The sequence below is a fragment of the Ascaphus truei genome, chromosome 15, assembly GCF_040206685.1.
Source record: "Ascaphus truei isolate aAscTru1 chromosome 15, aAscTru1.hap1, whole genome shotgun sequence".
NCBI classification, from domain to species: domain Eukaryota; kingdom Metazoa; phylum Chordata; class Amphibia; order Anura; family Ascaphidae; genus Ascaphus; species Ascaphus truei.
Genome location: NC_134497.1, coordinates 5793209 through 5814013, shown reverse-complemented (window position 1 = coordinate 5814013; position 20805 = coordinate 5793209). Strand labels below are relative to the sequence as shown.

The window sequence follows — 20805 nt, the reverse complement described above, 5'->3', positions numbered from 1 at the left end:
TGAGCACATTCACATGTCTTAGACAGGTCTGCACCCCTGCCTTTCACCATTATCACCTAGCATACAGCGCTCCCACTGCAGCAAGGGATTCTGGGAAATGACATGCAAATGAGCACACAATGTGTCACCTTTTGCCTGGAATATCCATACAAATGAAGCCCATTTAAGCTGATGCATCGCCGTTCACACAGCTTGTAAGCACAGCATGGGACTAGCAAAGCAAGTCAAACCACTCACAGACATGTTTCAACCTTGATGGGTATCATCAGTGTGAGGTTGGCTTATACTTATTCTACTTCGACTTATTTCTAATATTATATATATATATATAATTTTTTATTTAAATATAAATCCGTTCTACCACCCTTTGAAAACAAGAAAGCCTACATGCAGACGTCTTTAAATAACAGTTATACTGCAGAGAATGGGATTGTCCCCAGGACCCAAATGTCTGTTCGATCTCTGGTCTACTATTGTCTCATGCCAAGTAATTCCAGATACCTCTACGGCTGGAGCGACCATGACCTTTGCATAGACCATTCAGACCTGAATAAGTGAGGGGATTTATCTTAACCAATTCTGCACCAGAGAGCCCTGCAGTGCATTACTCATCTCACCTGCATGGATGTTTCAAGGTCTTTGATCTAATATTATCTTGTGAGGGTCACATTTGGGGTGGGGGGGGTAAGTATTCCAGAGCAGTTACATTATTATATTGTAATTAGGTTTGAATCCGGTGTGTAAATACAGGATACACGCATATGATATTCGGATTTATAACGCGTCTTTTCTAATACAGAATATATTGCACACATGATATTATCTAGTGGTGAATTGGTATTCTCTGTAGATTCAGTTACATTAGGATAGGGTTGAGAGTTATAATGGGATAGCAGCTGTGTTGAGTTGTCTGAGCAAGGGGGGCCCTGCGGGTAACATTCTAGTGGCCATTGACAACTGATGATATGCTGCGGTAATCACAACTGATAATATAAATGTATTCCCTTGTAAGGAGGATGGGTAGTTCCTTATCAGATGCCGTATGAGATCAGTTTTAAACTGTAGGACAGATAAGGTATCTATATCTGGTAATAGAATTAGTAGACGGAAGACCTGACTTAGGCCTTGCCCCCGCTGCCTGCTACAGTGTCCGCTGTGGCGGACGCTGCGCGCACGAGAGCCCTCCCCGCAATGGTGCCGGGCCCGCTGCGAGGGGGGGCCGCAGCGCTCGCGCGAGAGCTACTCCTGCTCTCAATAGAATTGAGAGCAGGAACTCGCGTCGAGCGGCTAGGCACGCCCCCCGGCGGTTCAGCCAATGAGGGCGAATCTGCCGGGTGACGTCATGGCCGCGCCCCCGTCACTCCTCCGCCACGCCCCCCCGGTCTCTGCTCCTGCAGTGAGCTGAAGACCGGGGAATCGCCGGAACGCGCAGCCAAAAGCGCGGGCGCGCATTAGAGCGCCGTGACCGGGGCCTTAGCCTTAGGCCAGGTCCCCGCTGGCTACTGCAGCGCCCGCTGTGGCCGACGCTGCAGGGACAAGATCCGCCCCCACAATGGGGCCGGGCCCGCTGCGAAGGGGGGGCCCCCGCGCTGCGCCAACAGAAACTCCTGCTCTCAAGAAAATTGAGAGCAGAAGTCGCGATGGAGCGCTAGGCCACGACTCCGGCGGTTCAGCCAATGAGGGCGAACCTGCCGGGTGACGTCACGGGCGCGCCCCCGTCACGCCCCCCCCCCCCTCTCTTTCCCCTTCAGCTCTCGGCAGACCGGGGGACTCGGCTGCACGCGCCACCAGCCTCGCAGACGCGCGTGCAGCGCAGGCCCGCAGCGTTAGGGATATTCTCTGTATTACTACTGATAGATGTAGCTAGGAGATAGGACATGACTACACCAATAAGGAGAGAGACAGGTCAACGTCAGGAGAGAAGATATACCATCAAGATACAACCATCTTTGAAGATATTATAGCTTATTTGACGTCACTGCCATTTTTGTACTATTTTTGAATGTAAGTATTGATCTTCAGAATAAATGTTTCTTTTTATATGCAGAAAGCAGAACGCCGAGGTCTGTTATGCTGGAATGATTATAAAAGAGACATAACGACATTTCACAGGGTGACAACAGGAAATAAGGGAGGAGGTTACATGACACATTGTTATATCATGTATCACATTCTGTGCTGTATCGTTTTGTCCTCATTACCATCAAACAAAATGTATCATATCGGAGGTCATGATCTGCGTCAAATGTAACAGTAAAAAATAAATTGGTGTACAGTAGAAACAAGTAAAAAATGGAGCAGTCCGTCCTACAAACTTTTCTTTGCACTGATACATTGATTCTTTACATTGATACATCTCCTTCATAATGGAGCATACTCAGTAAACGGTGCTAAAACAAATGACATCATATGGCGCATTCATGGCGCAATCTCAGGGCTTAGCACTGCTTCATAAATATGGCCCGGTGTCTTTTATGGACACTGAATGGGTTGTGATACACATCCCCACTATATTCCCTTTTGGACGTGACTCACCGAGTGTCGTCTGGCTGTAGCTCGGTCAAATGTTCCTGTTCCATTTCCTTGTGTCTCTTTGTAAGGTTGAGCCTTGAATTACAAGCAAATGATCTGGATGTTACACAACTTAATGCTGCCGAACACAACCCCGGGAGCATTAATATATCAGGGGACCCCACAGGACTCCAATGGCTATTCGATCTCTGGTCTACAATCATCTTGTAGAGGGAGAGATGGGTTGGCCCGGTATTAAAGGGGTTGCACCCCATATGGCCACCCCCTGACCTCACCAGGGAGGCAAGGGGTTAACTGGACTGCAGTCCAGGAATGTGGCTTACACCTTGTCATGTCAGGAAACTGTATGTTCCCCTGTTCCCATGTTTCATTATAATCCTGTATTTTAATGTTTTAAAGTGCATTTCTGTATCTCCGGTTCTGGAGGTAACAGAGAGTTGATATTTGGCCAATATGTGGAGTCACTGTAGGCATTAAAAACTGGCAAATTTCGACCCACTGAGCCCACCAGAATGGAACTTATTAATATGTCTAGATATTAAAGAGTATATGTATGGTATTTTGGATCTGCTCTGAAAAATGCAGACTCCATCTGCTATGCTAAATAGGTCAGGAAGGGCAGCCGGATGATTGAGCCTAAGTACTAATCAACAGACTCTGCCACTCTAATTGTTACCTGAGGGAGGAGTATCATCAAACTGGAGTGGTTTGTAAGTGTTATGTCTACACTTACAAACAATGAAGATCCTATCAGATGCTTCATTTGGTAGACTGGTCATTGCCCCTGATTGAATTATGGGGCTACAGAATTAAGACCCTCAGAGTCCCAGTACACATGGGATAACTAGCTGGGGGGCATGGGTTAATCTGTGTCTCCACATTAGGGATTGGATACAGATAATTGTTCACCAATAGTCTGTATTCAATATTAAGAATAGGGTTACACAGGTATATAAACTGTGTCAACCCTACAGTTTTTAGTTCTTCTTCTGATACCATCTTGAATGTCACCGGATTGCTGGAGAATTGCTAGCTGATACTTCTCCATCCCCCAACCCTAAGTAAGTGTTACCTTCTTGTCTGTTAATTGTACTATATTGCTGTGTTCACCTTTTTAAGGAATAAATATATTTTATTATATCTAAGCCTCGTTCAGTTCAACCCAGATATTTGGTGTTCATTATATCTTGTCATAAGCTACCGTGACACATCTCATGCCAAGTATTTCCAGATACCTGTAGGGCTGGAGACACCATGAACTTTGCATCAGCACTGAATACGTGAGGGGATTTATCTTAACCCCTTCAGCCCCAGAGTGGCCTGCAGTGCATTACTCATCTCACCTGCATGGATATATCAAGGTCTTTGATCCAAAATTACTTTGTGAGGGCCACATTTGGGAGTGTCAACAGGAAGAGTTAGAGAGGAGGTTACATGACACATTGTTATATATTGTATCACATTCTGTGCTGTATCACTTTATTTTGTCCTCATTATCATCAAACAAAATTAATCAGATCTGAGGTCAAGATCTGCGTCAAATGTAACAGTAAAAAACATGGAGGTAGAATAGCAAAAAATGGAACAGTCCATCCTACAACCTTTTCTTTGCACTGATACATTGATTCTTTACATTGATACATCTCCTCCATAATAGACCATACTCACTAAGTGATGCTAAGCCAAATGATATCATATGGTGCAATCTCAGGGCGTAGCACTGTTTCGTAAATATGGCCCAGTGTCTTTTGTGGACAGTGAATTGGTTGTGATACACATCCCCACTATATTCCTTTTGGACGTGACTCACCGACTCTCGTCTGGCTGTAGCTCGGTCAAATGTTCCTGTTCCATTTCCTTCTGTCTCTTTGTGAGAATAAGCCTGGAATTAAAAGCACATGAGCTGGATGTTACACAACTTAATGCCGCCGAACACAACCCCGGGAGCATTAATATATCAGGAAACCAAACAGGAGAAACACCTTTAAGTAAATAAATCTGGTACTATAGGATATATATAAATCCCTGCTACAACCCTTGGAATACAAGAAGACCTGTGTTGGTGAGGTCCACATGGAAAGCTACAATAAGGGTCCAGCCAGCTTGCTGCCCTTGCCCATCAAAATGGCTACCCAAAGCAAGGGTTAACCTGAGCCATCTCAGAGTGAGAAAATGGCCTCCACCATGGTCATAGCATGTTAAGTAAAGTCGTTATGTATTGTTAATCTGTACAAGCACTTGTCTGTGTGATTCATTGTTTGCCTGGGCTAGCAACAAATGGCTGAGTGATGGGCACACGATGAGTAAGGGGACTGGCCTGTGTGTAGGACAGGTGGAGTGTTAAGGGAGTTTGGGTGGGATGCGCCCGCATGCTGGGAGCGTACTTACTCCAAAGCTGAAGCATTGTCCTCCTCCACCCTCACTCATGAATGGTCAGCACTAGGTATTCCAAGTGTCTTTTGTGGACAGTGAATTGGTTGTGATACACATCCCCACTATATTCCTTTTGGATGTGACTCACCAACTGTCGTCTGGCTGTAGCTCGGTCAAATGTTCCTGTTCCATTTCCTTGTGTCTCTTTGTGAGAATAAGCCTGGAATTAAAAGCACATGAGCTGGATGTTACACAACTTAATGCCGCCGAACACAACCCCGGGAGAAATTAATATGTCAGGAGACCCAACAGGACTCATATGGTTATTCGATCTCTGGTCTTTAATCGTCTCATGCCAAGTATTTCCAGATACCTGTAGGGCTGGACAGACCATGAAATTTGCATAGACCATTCAGCACTGAATAAGTGAGGGGATTTATCTTAACCCCTTCAGCACCAGAGTGGCCTGCAGTGCATTACTCATCTCACCTGCATGGATGTATCATGGTCTTTGATCCAAAATTACCTTGTGAGGGCCACATTTGGTAGTGTCAACCGGAAGAGTTAGAGAGGAGGTAACATGACACATTGTTATATCATGTATCACATTCTGTGATGTATCACTTTATTTTGTCCTCATTATCATCAAACAAAATGTATCAGATCTGAGGTCATGATCTGCGTCAAATGTAACAGTAAAAAACATGGAGGTAGAATAGTAACAAATGGAGCAGTCCATCCTACAACCTTTTCTTTGCACTGATACATTGATTCTTTACATTGATACATCTCCTCCATAATAGACCATACTCGCTAAACAGTGCTAAGCCAAATGACACCATATGGCACAATCTCAGGGCTTAGCACTGTTTCATAAATATGACCCCGTGTCTTTTGTGGACACTGAATGGGTTGTGATACACATCCCCACTATATTCCTTTTGGACGTGACTCACCGACTGTCGTCTGGCTGTAGCTCGGTCAAATGTTCCTGTTCCATTTCCTTGTGTCTCTTTGTGAGAATAAGCCTGGAATTAAAAGCACATGAGCTGGATGTTACACAACTTAATGCCGCCGAACACAACCCGGGAGCATTAATATATTAGGAGACCCAACAGGAGAAATACCTTTAAGTAAATACATCTGGTATTATAGGATATATATAAATCCCTGCTACAACCCTTGGAATACAAGAAGACCTGTGACGGTGAGGTCCACATGGAAAGATACAATAAGGGTCCAGCCAGCTTGCTGCCCCTGCACATCAAAATGGCTACCCAAAGCAAGGGTTAACCTGAGCCATCTCAGAGTGAGAAAATGGCCTCCACCATGGTCATAGCATGTTAAGTAAAGTCGTTATGTATTGTTACTCTGTACATGCACTTGTCTGTGTGACTTCATTGTGTGCCTGGGCTAGCAACAAATGGCCGCGTGATGGGCACACGATGAGTAAGGGGACTGGCCTTTGTGTAGGACAGGTGGAGTGTTAAGGGAGTTGGGGGGGGATGCGCCCGCATGCTGGGAGCGTACTTACTCCAAAGCTGGAGCATTGTCCTCCTCCATCCTCACTCATGAATGGTCAGCACTAGGTATTCCCAGTGTCTTTTGTGGACAGTGAATTGGTTGTGATACACATCCCCACTATATTCCTTTTGGACGTGACTCACCGACTGTCGTCTGGCTGTAGCTCGGTCAAATGTTCCTGTTCCATTTCCTTGTGTCTCTTTGTGAGAATAAGCCTGGAATTTAAAGCAAATGATCTGGATGTTACACAACTTAATGCCGCTGAACACAACCCGGGAGCATTAATATAGCAGGAGACCCAACAGGCCCCAATGGTTATTCGATCTCTGGTCTTCAATCGTCTCATGCCAAGTATTTCAAGATACCTGTAGGGCTGGACAGACCATGAACTTTGCACAGACCATTCAGCACTGAATAAGTGAGGGGATTTATCTTAACCCCTTCAGCACCAGAGTGGCCTGCAGTGCATTACTCATCTCACCTGCATGGATGTATCATGGTCTTTGATCCAAAATTACCTTGTGAGGGCCACATTTGGTAGCGTCAACAGGAAGAGTTAGAGAGGGGGTTACATGACACATTGTTATATATTGTATCACATTCTGTGCTGTATCACTTTATTTTGTCCTCATTATCATCAAACAAAATGTATCAGATCTGAGGTCATGATCTGCGTCAAATGTAACAGTAAAAAACATGGAGGTAGAATAGTAACAAATGGAGCAGTCCGTCCTACAACCTTTTCTTTGCACTGATACATTGATTCTTTACATTGATACATCTCCTCCATAATAGACCATACTCGCTAAACAGTGCTAAGAATAATGACACCATATGGCACAATCTCAGGGCTTAGCACTGTTTCATAAATATGACCCCGTGTCTTCTGTGGACACTGAATGGGTTGTGATACACATCCCCACTATATTCCTTTTGGACGTGACTCACCGACTGTCGTCTGGCTGTAGCTCGGTCAAATGTTCCTGTTCCATTTCCTTGTGTCTCTTTGTGAGAATAAGCCTGGAATTAAAAGCACATGAGCTGGATGTTACACAACTTAATGCTGCCGAACACAACCCCGGGAGCATTAATATATCAGGAGACCCAACAGGTAAAATACCTTAAAGTAAATACATCTGGTACTATAGTATATATATATATATATATATAAATCCCTGCTACAACCCTTGGAATACAAGAAGACCTGTGATGGTGAGGTCCATATGGAAAGCTACAATAAGGGTCCAGCCAGCTTGCTACTCTTGCACATCAAAATGGCTACCCAAAGCAAGGGTTAACCTAAACCATCTCAGAGTGAGAAAATGGCCTCCACCATAGTCATAGCATGTTAAGTAAAGTCGTTATGTATTGTTACTCTGTACATGCACTTGTGTGTGTGATTCATTGTGTGCCTGGGCTAGCAACAAATGGCTGAGTGATGGGCACATGATGAGTAAGGGGACTGGCCTTTGTGTAGGACAGGTGGAGTGTTAAGGGAGTTGGGGGGGGGATGCGCCCGCATGCTGGGAGCGTACTTACTCCAAAGCTGGAGCATTGTCCTCCTCCACCCTCACTCATGAATGGTCAGCACTAGGTATTCCCAGTGTCTTTTGTGGACAGTGAATTGGTTGTGATACACATCCCCACTAAATTCCTTTTGGACGTGACTCACCAACTGTCGTCTGGCTGTAGCTCGGTCAAATGTTCCTGTTCCATTTCCTTGTGTCTCTTTGTGAGAATAAGCCTGGAATTAAAAGCAAATGATCTGGATGTTACACAACGTAATGCCGCCGAACACAACCCGGGAGCATTAATATATCAGGAGACCCAGCAGGCCCCAATGGTTATTCGATCTCTGGTCTACAATCGTCTCATGCCAAATATTTCCAGATACCTGTAGGGCTGGACAGACCATGAACTTTGCACAGACCATTCAGCACTGAATAAGTGAGGGGATTTATCTTAACCCCTTCCGCACCAGAGTGGACTGCAGTGAATTACTCATCTCACCTGCATGGATGTATCATGGTCTTTGATCCAAAATTACCTTGTGAGGGCCACATTTGGGAGTGTCAACAGTAAGAGTTAGAGAGGAGGTAACATGACACATTGTTATATCATGTATCACATTCTGTGCTGTATCTCTTTATTTTGTCCTCATTATCAAACAAAATTAATCAGATCTGAGGTCATGATCTGCGTCAAATGTAACAGTAAAAAACATGGAGGTAGAATAGTAAAAAATGGAGCAGTCCGTCCTACAACCTTTTCTTTGCACTGATACATTGATTCATTACATTGATACATCTCCTCCATAATAGACCATTCTGACTAAGTGATGATAAGCCAAATGACATCATATGGTGCAATTACAGGGTTTAGCACTATTTCGTAAATATGGCCTCGTGTCTTTTGTGGACAGTGAATTGGTTGTGATACACATCCCCACTATATTCCTTTTGGACGTGACTCACCGACTGTCGTCTGGCTGTAGCTCGGTCAAATGTTCCTGTTCCATTTCCTTGTGTCTCTTTGTGAGAATAAGCCTGGAATTAAAAGCACATGATCTGGATGTTACACAACTTAATGCCGCCGAACACAACCCGGGAGCATTAATATATCAGGAAACCCAACAGGAGAAATACCTTTAAGTAATATTATTATTGTTGTTTATACTACAATAAAAGACGAATGATTTAACCCCCTCTGTGCCAGCAGTGCATTGGGTACATTACCGGCACACTGTTGGAACGGCTATCCTTCATCTTGTCTTTCATAACTATGGCTGGAGTCTGACAAAGACATGAACATTGTGTTAGAACAATGTAATAATAGTAAAAGTGCTTTGAATAACAAACACAATATATGTAGAATATTTATTATTTTGATATTTCATTTCCCAGGTCCTTCCCTTCTAGTCTTTTCCTCCGTCTCTTAATGTCTTTCTCTCTCACCCAACTCTCTCCTTCCCAGGCTTTGTTTGCACCCTTGAGGATAACCTTAGCTAGCCTTCACCCTCTTCTCACTGGCCCAAATCCTAAGAACAGTTCCAAACCATTGCAGGCCTCGGTCCTCACGTTCATATTGTAACCCCCTGTGTGTGAGCTCACACACTGTCACACTGCCCCCTGTGTGTGAGCTCACACACTGTCACACTGCCCCCTGTGTGTGAGCTCACTCACTGTCACACTGCCCCCTGTGTGTGTGAGCTCACACACTGTCACACTGCCCCCTGTGTGTGTGAGCTCACACACTGTCATACTGCCCCCTGTGTGTGTGAGCTCACACACTGTCACACTGCCCCCTGTGTGTGAGCTCACACACTGTCACACTGCCCCCTGTGTGTGTGAGCTCACACACTGTCACAATGCCCCCTGTGTGTTTGAGCTCACACACTGTCACACTGCCCCCTGTATGTGTGAGCTTACACACTGTCACACTGCCCCCTGTGTGTGTGAGCTCACACACTGTCACACCCGCCCACCTGTGACATAATTCCCGGCGGCATACTTCAATCTGGATCAGACGGCAGCTCCAGGAGCAGGAGGTTGAGACACAAAGAGAAACTTTTCGGAGGACATAGACATTGAATTCGTCCAGATCACATGCAGTATACACATTTTGTCCTCTTGTTGCTTTTGGGCTTTTTGTCTCTTAGCATTTGCTCATTTTTGGGGAATTTAGTATTGCTACCTGTTCTCATTGGGGTTTTTTCATTGTGTTTGGGGCACAGTGTATTGGGAAGTACATTTATTCTGTTGGACCTTAGGGAACGGGCCTGAGGAAAGGGTTATTACCCCAAAACGTTGACCCCCTATTTTTCCTTTCTCCTTCCCCCTCCCCTGAGTGGTGTTTCCTTGTCTTTCCCTCCCCATGTGTTTTCCCTTTCTCCTTTCTCCTTCCCCCTCCCCTGTGTGGTGTTTCCTTGTCTTTCCCTCCCCATGTGTTTTTCCCTTTCTCCTTTCTCCTTTCTCCTTCCCCCTCCCCTGTGTGGTGTTACCTTGTTTTTCCCTTGCACCTTGAGAGTTTTGATCACTGTTAGAGCTATTTTGCTGCTCACTTGATGATATTGTCCCAGCGTTATGTTCTTGTGCTTTCATGATGAAATATTTCTATTTTGGCGTATTCCTAGTTTTTGATATCTTTGTCAATGAGTGCTGGGAACCCGCCCCCCTCCATTTTCCTTTGATATTATTTGGAGGAATAAGGGTCCTCCCTGTTCCCTTGAGCACCCTGGACCTCGTTTTAAGTTTTTTTTGAGTGCTGTCTATCTCAACATTCTTCCACCTTTAAGTAATATTATTATTGTTGTTTATACTACAATAAAAGACAAATGATTTAACCCCCTCTGTGCCAGCAGTGCATTGGGTACATTACCGGCACAATGTTGGAACGGCTATCCTTCATCTTGTCTTTCATAACATCGATTGAAGTCTGAAAAAGACATCAACATTGGGTTAGAAAAATGTAATAATAGTAAAAGTGCTTTGAATAACAAACACAATATAAGTAGAATATTTATTATTTTGATATTTCATTTCCCAGGTCCTTTCCTTCTAATCTTTTCCTCCTTCTCTTAATCTCTTTATCTCTCACCCAACTCTCTCCTTCCTGGACTTTGTTTGCACCCCTGAGGATAACCTTTTTGTCTATCCTTCACCCTCTTCTCACTGGCCCAGATCTGCAGAACGGTTCTAAATTTTAGCAGGCCTCGGCCCTCACGTTCATATTGTAACCCCCTGTGTGTGAGCTCACACACTGTCACACTGCCTCCTGTGTGTGTGTGAGATCACACACTGTCACACTGCCCCCTGTATGTGTGAACTCACACACTGTCCCACTGCCCCCTGTGTGTGTGAGATCACACACTGTCACACTGCCCCCTGTTTGTGTGAGGTCACACACTGTCACACTGCCCCCTGGCAGGTTCCTCTCCCACATGACTGTGATGGACATGAGAAGCAGCCAATAATAACGGCTGTGGGGGAGGCGGGACTATGAGGGAGAAGAGCCTATAAAAGGAAAGGCAGCCATGATAGGTTAGATCTGCACAGACCTGAGAACAGGAGGTTAACTCGAGGTCTGCAGAGAGAGTGCACGTGGCAGGTGGTGACTGGAGCTGAGAGCTACAGTTTCAGAGTGGAAGAGAGATCACACGTGGCTGGAGGGGACCCTCACCTGCTATAAAGACCCAGTGGTACCAAAGCACCATTTTGAAGAACAGACCTGCAATAGGTTCAGTACAACAGGAGCTCCCACGCTGTGCCGGCACCAGCACACGCTAACATACCCCGGATTGAGTGGCTACTACACCACTGACACTACTGACTCACACCCACTCAGTGCTGCGTTGTATAAGTGTACAGTCAGAAGTGATCCTCTATTAAGGGTCACAAGGTGTCAGAGTTTAATAAGTGCATAGTAAACTAAGTGAATTACTCATCCTGTGTTTGTATTATTCCTGCTGTCTGACCGTCGGCCACATGTGGCCCAGTAAGTGACCAGGGACATAGGCCCCAACCTCTGTGGTAGTTGTAAGCCCGAGAGCTAAATATAAAGGAGTTACAATATGAATGGGAGTAAAGGTTTGTTAAAGCTTAGCACCCTTTCATGGGTCTGAGACACGGAGTCCCTCTCTCCATTCCCATCTGTCTCCCTCTCTCTTAGGCTGCGATTATACAAAAAAACGCCTGTGGTGTCGCCCGTATCGATACCGCGCCGTGCAAAAAAACAAGTTTCATACATACGTGATAAGTGGCTTTTCCAAATTCAACTGTCTCCCTGCTCGCTACTGCAAAGCGGGAGACAATTGATGCGTTTTCAAAATTTGTTTTTGCGCCGCTATGGGCGACACCACGGCGTTTTTCTGTATAATCGCAGCCTAAACCTAACTGAGCCCCACCAATAACACCCTTCACTCTGCAGAGAATTTTAGGGGTATCCGCTAAAAAAATTTGAGTTTGTCTGAAACCTGTGGATTTCCTTGGGATAAAAACTGCAAACAATTTTCTTCCAAACTGTGAACTTTCCCCAGGAACAATTTGGTGTAAATGAGTGATCTTCTATTAATGTCCAGTTCTACGTTTTACTTAGAAGTGTGTCACTTGCCTGCGAATTCGTGATTTCGCGAAATTGATCGCAACCTGAGACAGTTATAAAGATCTGTGTATGTGAAGGGTTTCTCTGTGTCCGGCTTAGTTGTGTTCATGTAATTCTGTGGCTTCTCACAAAAAAACTTCTGTACCCTGTTATATTTCCAGACTGCTAGAACTTAATAACTTACTGAGAATCTCCGAGTACTGGATCGGTAAGAATCTCCATCCACCTCATTCTTTGCTCCCACCTACCAAAAATCAGAACCTTGTAAGACACCGTGGGAGGAAGTTATTAAACAGCAGTAATGCCCCAAACCGCCACATAATAGCTACCTGGGGTGATTTGTATTCCACTGGTTCTACAAAACGTAGTAATTAGAAGGTACTTTAATCTAAAGTTTACAATGCTTTGGCTTCAAATGCAGTGAGTTTGCGGTGGCAGTAAGCAAACTGCACATTTTAAATCTTATGTGATAATGACTTAATTAAACTAGAACTTATATGTAGGCTGGATTTATATACTGGCAGTAAAAAAACTGCTTCAGACATAAAACTTTGTGCATAGCATTAATGCTTCCATTGCCAAGTACTGTACTTGTGTGTGAGTCAGCAATGCAATCCATTAACACATTAATTTGTCTTCTAAGTAATAAATAACTTCTATTATAATGGGATATATCCAGATATATTTGTGGACATGTCTTTGAAATGAGGCATTGTTTGCATGAATTAACTTTAGTAAATCTGGTGACTGTAGCATTATACATTTTTATCCGGCTCCGGTTGGCGTGATTTGTACTGCCACTTGGTAACACTGACCCTGCGTTTTGTCAATATTTTAATATGAGGGACAACTGTCCTTTTGCAGTGTGAAATACGGGTTCTAACAAGGAATTGTGAAGCATCAGCTCCCCTCTCTCTCTGTTTGCCTCTGTTTCAAACTTTAGCCCACATCCCAAACACTTTATCATAATACCTGGCTTTGGTTACTGGATGCCAGTTCTGAATCCGCCACTGCAGACGCCTAAGGAACCCAATACAAAGTGCATGAGTTCGGAGCTTTCATGCCTACAGACGTTCTAAAAATCAGTTCAATTATTTGTTCACTGATATACAACATTTTAAAAACCACGTCCCAAATTCCTTTCCAAGAATCCTTTAGCAGGGAAAGGGTTATATTACAGGGTGTTTGGGAACCTCCTGGGGGTTTGTGAGGTTTCTCCAAGGGGTTCACCCCCAAAAATATGTAATGGTGGATCCCAGGCAGTATAAGGGGTATCAGAGCCTGTGTGCGAACTGCGTAAGACCCCAAACTGCACCTTGACATGAGTGGTCTAGCTGTCAATTACAGTAGCACCTTCCGCAGTCAATCCCCACAATGCTTTGCATCCACAGCAGCAAGGCATTGTGGGGCGTGACTTTGGAAGCTCCAGCAATGAGTGACATCAATACTCCCCCATGCTGACTGCACACACTGAGGGGCAGTTTGGGGCCTTATTAAGCGTGTGTTCCCCCCCACGAGCTCAGGGCACCATACTGCCTGGGATCGGTCACACAGGTTTGATGAGATTTTTTAATTAGGGGTTCACTGAACAAATATTTTCCAGCAGGGGGAGCGCAGTGTGTGAATACAATGTAATAAGTGACAGGAAAATGTAATTCCTGTATTCCATTGTCATCATTTCACAACTATTTTGCAGCTTTTTTTTCCTGGGAAACGGCATACTGTATATTTTCATTGTAGCCAGATGAGAAAGAAGGGAACTTGTTAAACGAGCTCTCAAGCATTCCCATATCACAGAACATTTAAATAATATTAGTAATAATTATAATAAGGCAATAATTATTATAAATAAAAAAAAACACACATTTTTGGAAGACCACCGAACATACTTGGCTATATTTATTTGTAGACTTCTATCTACTCATTTTAAAATAAAGGTCTTGGATCTAAAGAACAGCCCTCGGAACCCATAGCTGCAGCGGTAGAATTGCCACTGACCTGAAATCAGCGCTGCATTTTGGTTTTGGGAACCAGCATTAAAGTCTTTATAGGCCCCTGTGGGTTCCTTGGCCAGTTTTAGAGATACTGGTTTAGAGTATTGTACTCCTGACATGCCAACTGAATCGACTCAAAAATTAAATACATTGTGCTAGTGTATAAATGAAAATGTCATGTTGCCTACCCTCCTGTCAGCCTGTGAAATTACCTGTGGAAATCGATCGTTTGGTGCCCCAGCCTCCTTTACACTGTTCTGTCAGTGATTGTTAGTGATCAGCTGGGGGATATAAAGTGAAGCGTACACTTATAGAGGGTCCATACCTCACAATCTTTGTTTCCTCCTTCTTCATTGTATAAAACAATTGAGTCTAGAGTCTCCTGTTCCACCGGCACCATCACTTTCTTGGTTTGTACCTTGCACAGCAGGAAGCTCAACGCTGCATCAAGGAGAGAGAAGCAGAAATGGTGAAGGTCATTCCACCTCGAAGCAGAGTTGATGTAGGTTGTGAGTCCTTCACAGATTAAACTATAATGTAGGTTTGACATCCTCCTTGGTTTGTTCTTCAAGTGCACCGTTAGTCCACTATAAAAGGTATCACAACTTACTGTAAATCGAATCTGCTTTCCTTCAGGACCAATACAGCTACTGGAACTTTGAACTCAACAGCAAACAGTGAGAGGGGCAGAGGTATATGCCTTTAGAATTTTGTGTACAGTGTTTCTTTTAGACAAGTGAGAAACACATTAGGACCCCACAATGATAAATCCATCTGCTGACTCATTCGATAATTAATGTATACACATTCTACATGAAAACACTACACAGGCAATAAATATATAATGTGGCTAAAAAAACTAACAGAGGCAAGACAAATTGGTCCATCCACTTATCGTATATGTCATCTCCCCTAACCAGTACCTACTGTATGTCACTCATTGACACAAGCAGTAAATAAATCATGACACGGTGTAATATGTCATGTGTTGTTGTTCATATGAGGTTGTATTTACCTAATTGTTAGACCTGCTAAGGAACAGATGATTGTTATTATGTCCTGATATGTAAAACCATAGAATTCAAAGAGGGTGTACTTTCTTTTTCACACAACTGTACATTAATGGTGCTACATATATATATATATATATATATATGCCCAGGACATACTTGAAAACGAGAGGTAACTCTCAATGTATTACTTCCTGGTAAAATATTTTATCAATAAATACATATAAATAAATAATAGAAATAAAGACATACAGACATAAATACATACATACTGCCGCTACCAGCAGTACATAAAAGTGGTTAACCCCCCAAAAATGAGGTCAACAATTAGGCCACTACCTAAAGCCCTTTAGGAGACCCAAAGCTGCAGCCACAGACAAATGATATCTTTGGAGTGGGTGCCAGACTAACCCAGTGGCCCATATTTACTAACCAGTCTTCCGACACATGGCACCTTCCGGCACTGAAGACACCTTACAAGCCATTAACGTGTCTTCCAGTGCCGAAAGGTGTGTGGGGATTCTTCACAAGAGGGAGACTTTGACAAATGAACCTGTGTATCCAGAAAGTGTTGGCATTAAATAGATTGTTAATAGGAGAAATAAAAGATGCTACTACCAATGTGTGTCAAATAGCAGACACATGTCTCCCCTGCTGAAATCCCTCTCCTGGCTTCCTATCAAATCCAGCATCTCACACTCAATTCTCCTCCTCACTTTTAAAGCTTTACACTCTTCTGCTCCTCCTTACATCTCAGCGCTAATTTCTCGCTATGCACCATCCCGACTCTTGTGTTCTGCTCAAGGATGTCTTCTCTCTACTCCCTTTGTATCTAAAGTCCTCTCCTGCCTTAAACCTTTCTCACTGACTGCCACACACCTCTGGAATGCCCTTCCCCTCAGTACCCGACTAGCACCCTCTCTCTCCACCTTTAAGACCCACCTTAAGACACACTTGCTTAAAGAAGCATATGAGTAGCACTGTGGCTAATACTATACACAATACATAAAGCTTGGCCCCCTGCAGACGCACTTACCTGAATGCTCTCCTACTGTCTCTGAACGTTCTCCCCACCAATTAGATTGTGAGCTCCCCGGAGCAGAGACTCCTCTTCTGAAATGTTTCTTTTATGTCTGAAGCACTTATTCCCATAATCTGTTATTTGTATTATTTGTTATTTATCTGATTAGTACTACACGTGACAATGTGAAGCGCGATGTACACTAATGGCGCTATATAAATAAAGACATACATACATGTATTTTGTGTAGATGAAAAGCATACTTTGTTTATCCTGGATTATATAGACTACAGCTAATGAACTGGCGCCCCTCAAAAGTGCCTCGATACAGCCCCCGGACTCTCTGCTCCTGCTAATTTCTTACTAGCTGCTAATGCACCCAAGTGCATTTTTTCACACTAACACTCACTTGTATGTTATTGTAATGTAAATATATAGGGTACATACTGTATGGTATCAATTCTTGCAAAATGTTGAAAAAAAAAATATTTTAAAGTCTTTAAATGTATCTACAATTATATTAGAATCAGCCTGTGGTCCTTCTACTCCTAAATGTTTTCTGATCCGGCCAATTTGGAGAACTAGTTGAAGAGCCCTGACACCGATCCTATCATTTTTAATGTCATTTGAACTGTTAAACTCGGATCAGATGGTTACCCACCCAACTAGGAAACAATAAAGTCAAAAAGAGATACAACAGAGGCACTCACCGAAAAATAAAAGAGGGGTTAGTAACAGGAGGGCGATGGCCCCTCTACCCAGCACTGGGGGAACAGTCATCTTTTGCACGCAGACTCTGCCATCTAAGCATTCACATACATAGACTGTGAGGTTTTGTAGGGAGGTTATCCCCTGCCGGTCAGATATTGCAAGGTGCAGAGTATAGTTGCCTTGTAGTGCATTTCTAAGCTTCATCACCCTGAGGGAGTCACCTGAAAGATAAACGGCAAACACAAAGTGAGTATATCGTCAGGTAACGAAAAGAGGACAGGCACACCACCATATACAGGTAAACTTTACCTGTAGATGTATCCACACCTCGGTCTTCTACAAGGACATCATCAGGACTGGCAGTCCTGATGAAGGTCTTACAAGACCAAAATGTTGACACATTAAAAATATGTTTACCATTATATGTTGATGTGATATGTTGTTACATGATTGCAGTCATTAGCCAACTACCTTTTTAACCATTGATTAGGGTGTAGCCACATATTTTCACACTAGTTTCTCATCACACCTAGAAACCCATAAAACTAAAAGCCATAAACTGAAGATTGTGTTACACGCTGACACCCGCACCCTCTGCTCAAGGGGATTTAGTTCTAGGGGCTCTCTGTGCAGCGTGGTTTGCCTGCAGGAGACGGTATGAGTGAGAGAGAATGGTACAGAAGTGCGTCAGAGATAAGGGACTAACAGCAAGAACATTCTTCAGAACAACCAGATTGTCGGGTTTGTTGGCAAGGGGCCCTGTTCATTTTCCAAAAATGTGGCATGTCAGTTATCGGTTGCAAATGAATTGCTCTGATTCATGAGTTTTACGCTTTTATGACTGAGTGGAGTGATGTCAAAGTCACTTCTCTTGGACGTTAATGTGCTGCAGTATATAGCAATGCTGAGCATGACTGCATCTCTTGCTGCCTAAGCATCAAGGCTGAAAACATTATCCTAAATTTCAGCTGTGATTTCCCCTAATATCGCTCCAAACAACTGAAGAGAGGCTACTAATGTCCTTTTGCCAATCTAACTATGTCATAATGTGATTTAAATCTAGTCCTCTTTCTAAATCTATCTCATCTCAATGCATTCTGGTACACACTCAACCAAATGGTATTTGGATAACTAGGGTTAGACTAAGATCTCATAGCCAGGAAGCACAACCGGTTAATGAGAAGGACTATTCATTAATATCTACATTTTGATAGATCAGTGTTTCTCAAACCTCTTCTCAGGACACTCCAGGCAGAGCAGACTTTAGGAAGAGCCAGGGAAATACTAAGCACGCGTTTTCACTGATCTTGTATGTGAATGTGTGATTAGCTGGATCCCAAAAACATTGCTTGTTTTAACACATTTATAGAACCAACAAAAGTCTTATGGGAGCTGTTAAGAATTGAAGTCACTTCTTTAAACGCGCTGAGATGCATTATCTGTAATGATGTCTCATACTTGCCTAGTTTAAACTTATCCTTTCCAGTAACAATGTGTAAAATTATTCAGAATGTACAAAGAGATTAGAACCGTACAGTACACATTTGACAAACAGTATTCAAAGAGTTGGTAACTTCATGATGATCTGGCTGTGTGTTCACTTTGTGTGCGAGACTGTTCTTACCATGAGATTCCATGAGTTTCAGAGGTATCTCCCGGAGGTCTTTGTCAACAATCTCAAAATGGAAGGGACCCGAATACGGATCTACGTCTTTGTCGGTCACAGGCGCGGTGAGGATGACCTCTTCCTCACTCTCACAAATTGTCAGGTAAGGGGTCCCCAGTGTCGGTGCATTATCATTCACATCCTTTAGGTTAATAACCACAGTGGCCGTGCTTGTCAATGGAGGGATCCCTTGAAGTGCAGAGAAATGCATGAGATTAGATGCTGTTATTTCTCTAGAACAGCTGTCAATCAGGAGTGCATATTTGTGGAAAGAACAAGACATGCTTTGACAGGTGTGCATTTTAGGAAATAGATGTATGGCTCTGTGGTTAAGGCCATGCTTATAATGCCGGTGACAGCGACGCGAATTTGCCCGAAAACAAACGCATTGCCGCCACTACGTGCGCTTATAGTGCACGCGACGGCGACAAGCGACGGCGCCATCGTGAAAACCCGCCACGGGCAAAATTTGATTTTTCAAGGGCCGTCGCATCACGTGACGGCCCTTGAACAAATCAAATTGTGGGAATCCCGCGATGTGGCCGACCGGCGAAAGATAACTTTCGCCGGTGGCGACGGTGACGGGAGATGTCATCCATCGTATTGCCGTCACCATCGGCGGCACTATAGGCAAAGCCTAATGACAGCGGTGCTCAACTCTAGTCCTCAAGACTCAACAGGTCAGGTTTTAAGGATATCCCAGCTTCAGCACAGGTGGTTCAATCAGTGGCTCAGTCTTTGACTGCACGACAGACACGGGGGACCAGGTACTTACACATTTAAAACTGGGATCATATCACTGAGCAAAGCCAAGAAGTAAAATAAATTGTAATTTATTCCGTAGAAACAGGAAAACACACATTGAATTACAATAGGTAGAAGAAAAATACACTTACTGGGGGTTTGGGGTTGAAACACTGACTTTCCTAGTTGAAATAAAGTCTGTAAATTATCCGTCGGTTGACCGGGACTTAGCCCGAAAGGTTCTGGAGCCTAAATCAGCATGAGCCTCCAGCAGCTCCCGCACTTTCTACTCCAAATGTTCCTGAAAGTCTGGCTTACAGTAGGAACTTTTCTGCTTAAAGTCCTGTAGCTGTTTCCTTGCTGTCTGCGCAAGGCTTCTATGGGATTGAAGTCACTTAGAACTCCCTGGACTTAGGATCTTGAGAACTTGGAAATCTTTGCAAAAACATTGAATCCCATTGTATCACTGGAGAAAAAACCTGCTCTCTGGGCTGGCTGCTCAATTTTTTTACATCCTTTTCAAAGTCATCCCTACAGTATTACAGCCAATCCGCAGCGTGGGAACTTCATCTCTAGCCACCCACACACTTTGCCAGGTTTGTGAAAGATGGGACCTATGGCTTCAGAATGGCAGTGGGCATGTGCGACAAAACCGCCATCTTTCTTATTTGTCATGCAAAGCTCCTGCAGGGCTGGGGCCTCTGTCTAGGGAGGTGACAGTTTGCCAGGATGGCCTGAATTTACACAACCATTGGTTTTCACACCCCTGGCAACTAGTGTCCCTTTCATCTATGGACCTAGGATTAGACTCACTGGCACCAAAACTCAGGTATCTAGGGCCTCCCCTTGGGTCCCCCCCTCCCCCCGCCCTGTCTTGCAGGACAAAGACCCTGCCTGACTTAATGTATAAAGTTTAAACATATTTTAAAACACTGCTGCTTAATAAAATATACTTTCATACATTCTGCAGTTCTGTGGTGTAGGAAAGAGAGTGTAAACTAAATGGTTCCCCTTACATTAGCCTGTATTCCTTACACACAGCAAACTGGATCTTTAAACTTTTTAACTTTACTTTTAAAACTCTCACCGCCTTATCTTAATAAAATCCTCTCAGCCTTATTCTTGGCTGGA

General features: G+C 43.8%; 1 protein-coding gene across 24 annotated transcripts in view; it reads right to left on the bottom strand.

The window, feature by feature from the left end:
* Positions 1 to 20805, bottom strand: part of LOC142466446 (cadherin-like protein 26) — a 101149-nt gene that overhangs the window by 21798 nt on the left and 58546 nt on the right. Inside the window, exons 11-25 of one of the 24 annotated variants that reach the window (XM_075571368.1) lie at positions 18889 to 19119; positions 17264 to 17485; positions 14848 to 14963; positions 13501 to 13548; positions 12713 to 12772; positions 10807 to 10863; positions 9165 to 9221; positions 8904 to 8975; positions 8102 to 8173; positions 7378 to 7449; positions 6573 to 6644; positions 5862 to 5933; positions 5054 to 5125; positions 4343 to 4414; positions 2536 to 2607 (exon numbers count right to left, since the gene is read on the bottom strand). In XM_075571368.1, coding sequence (XP_075427483.1) covers positions 2536 to 2607; positions 4343 to 4414; positions 5054 to 5125; positions 5862 to 5933; positions 6573 to 6644; positions 7378 to 7449; positions 8102 to 8173; positions 8904 to 8975; positions 9165 to 9221; positions 10807 to 10863; positions 12713 to 12772; positions 13501 to 13548; positions 14848 to 14963; positions 17264 to 17485; positions 18889 to 19119 — 1367 coding nt within the window. Of the gene's footprint in view, positions 1 to 2535; positions 2629 to 4342; positions 4415 to 5053; positions 5126 to 5861; positions 5934 to 6572; positions 6645 to 7377; positions 7450 to 8101; positions 8174 to 8903; positions 8976 to 9164; positions 9222 to 10806; positions 10864 to 12712; positions 12773 to 13500; positions 13549 to 14847; positions 14964 to 17263; positions 17486 to 18888; positions 19120 to 20805 lie in introns of those variants that run through there. The other 23 variants (XM_075571393.1, XM_075571371.1, XM_075571370.1 and 20 more) reach the window with 23 other exon arrangements.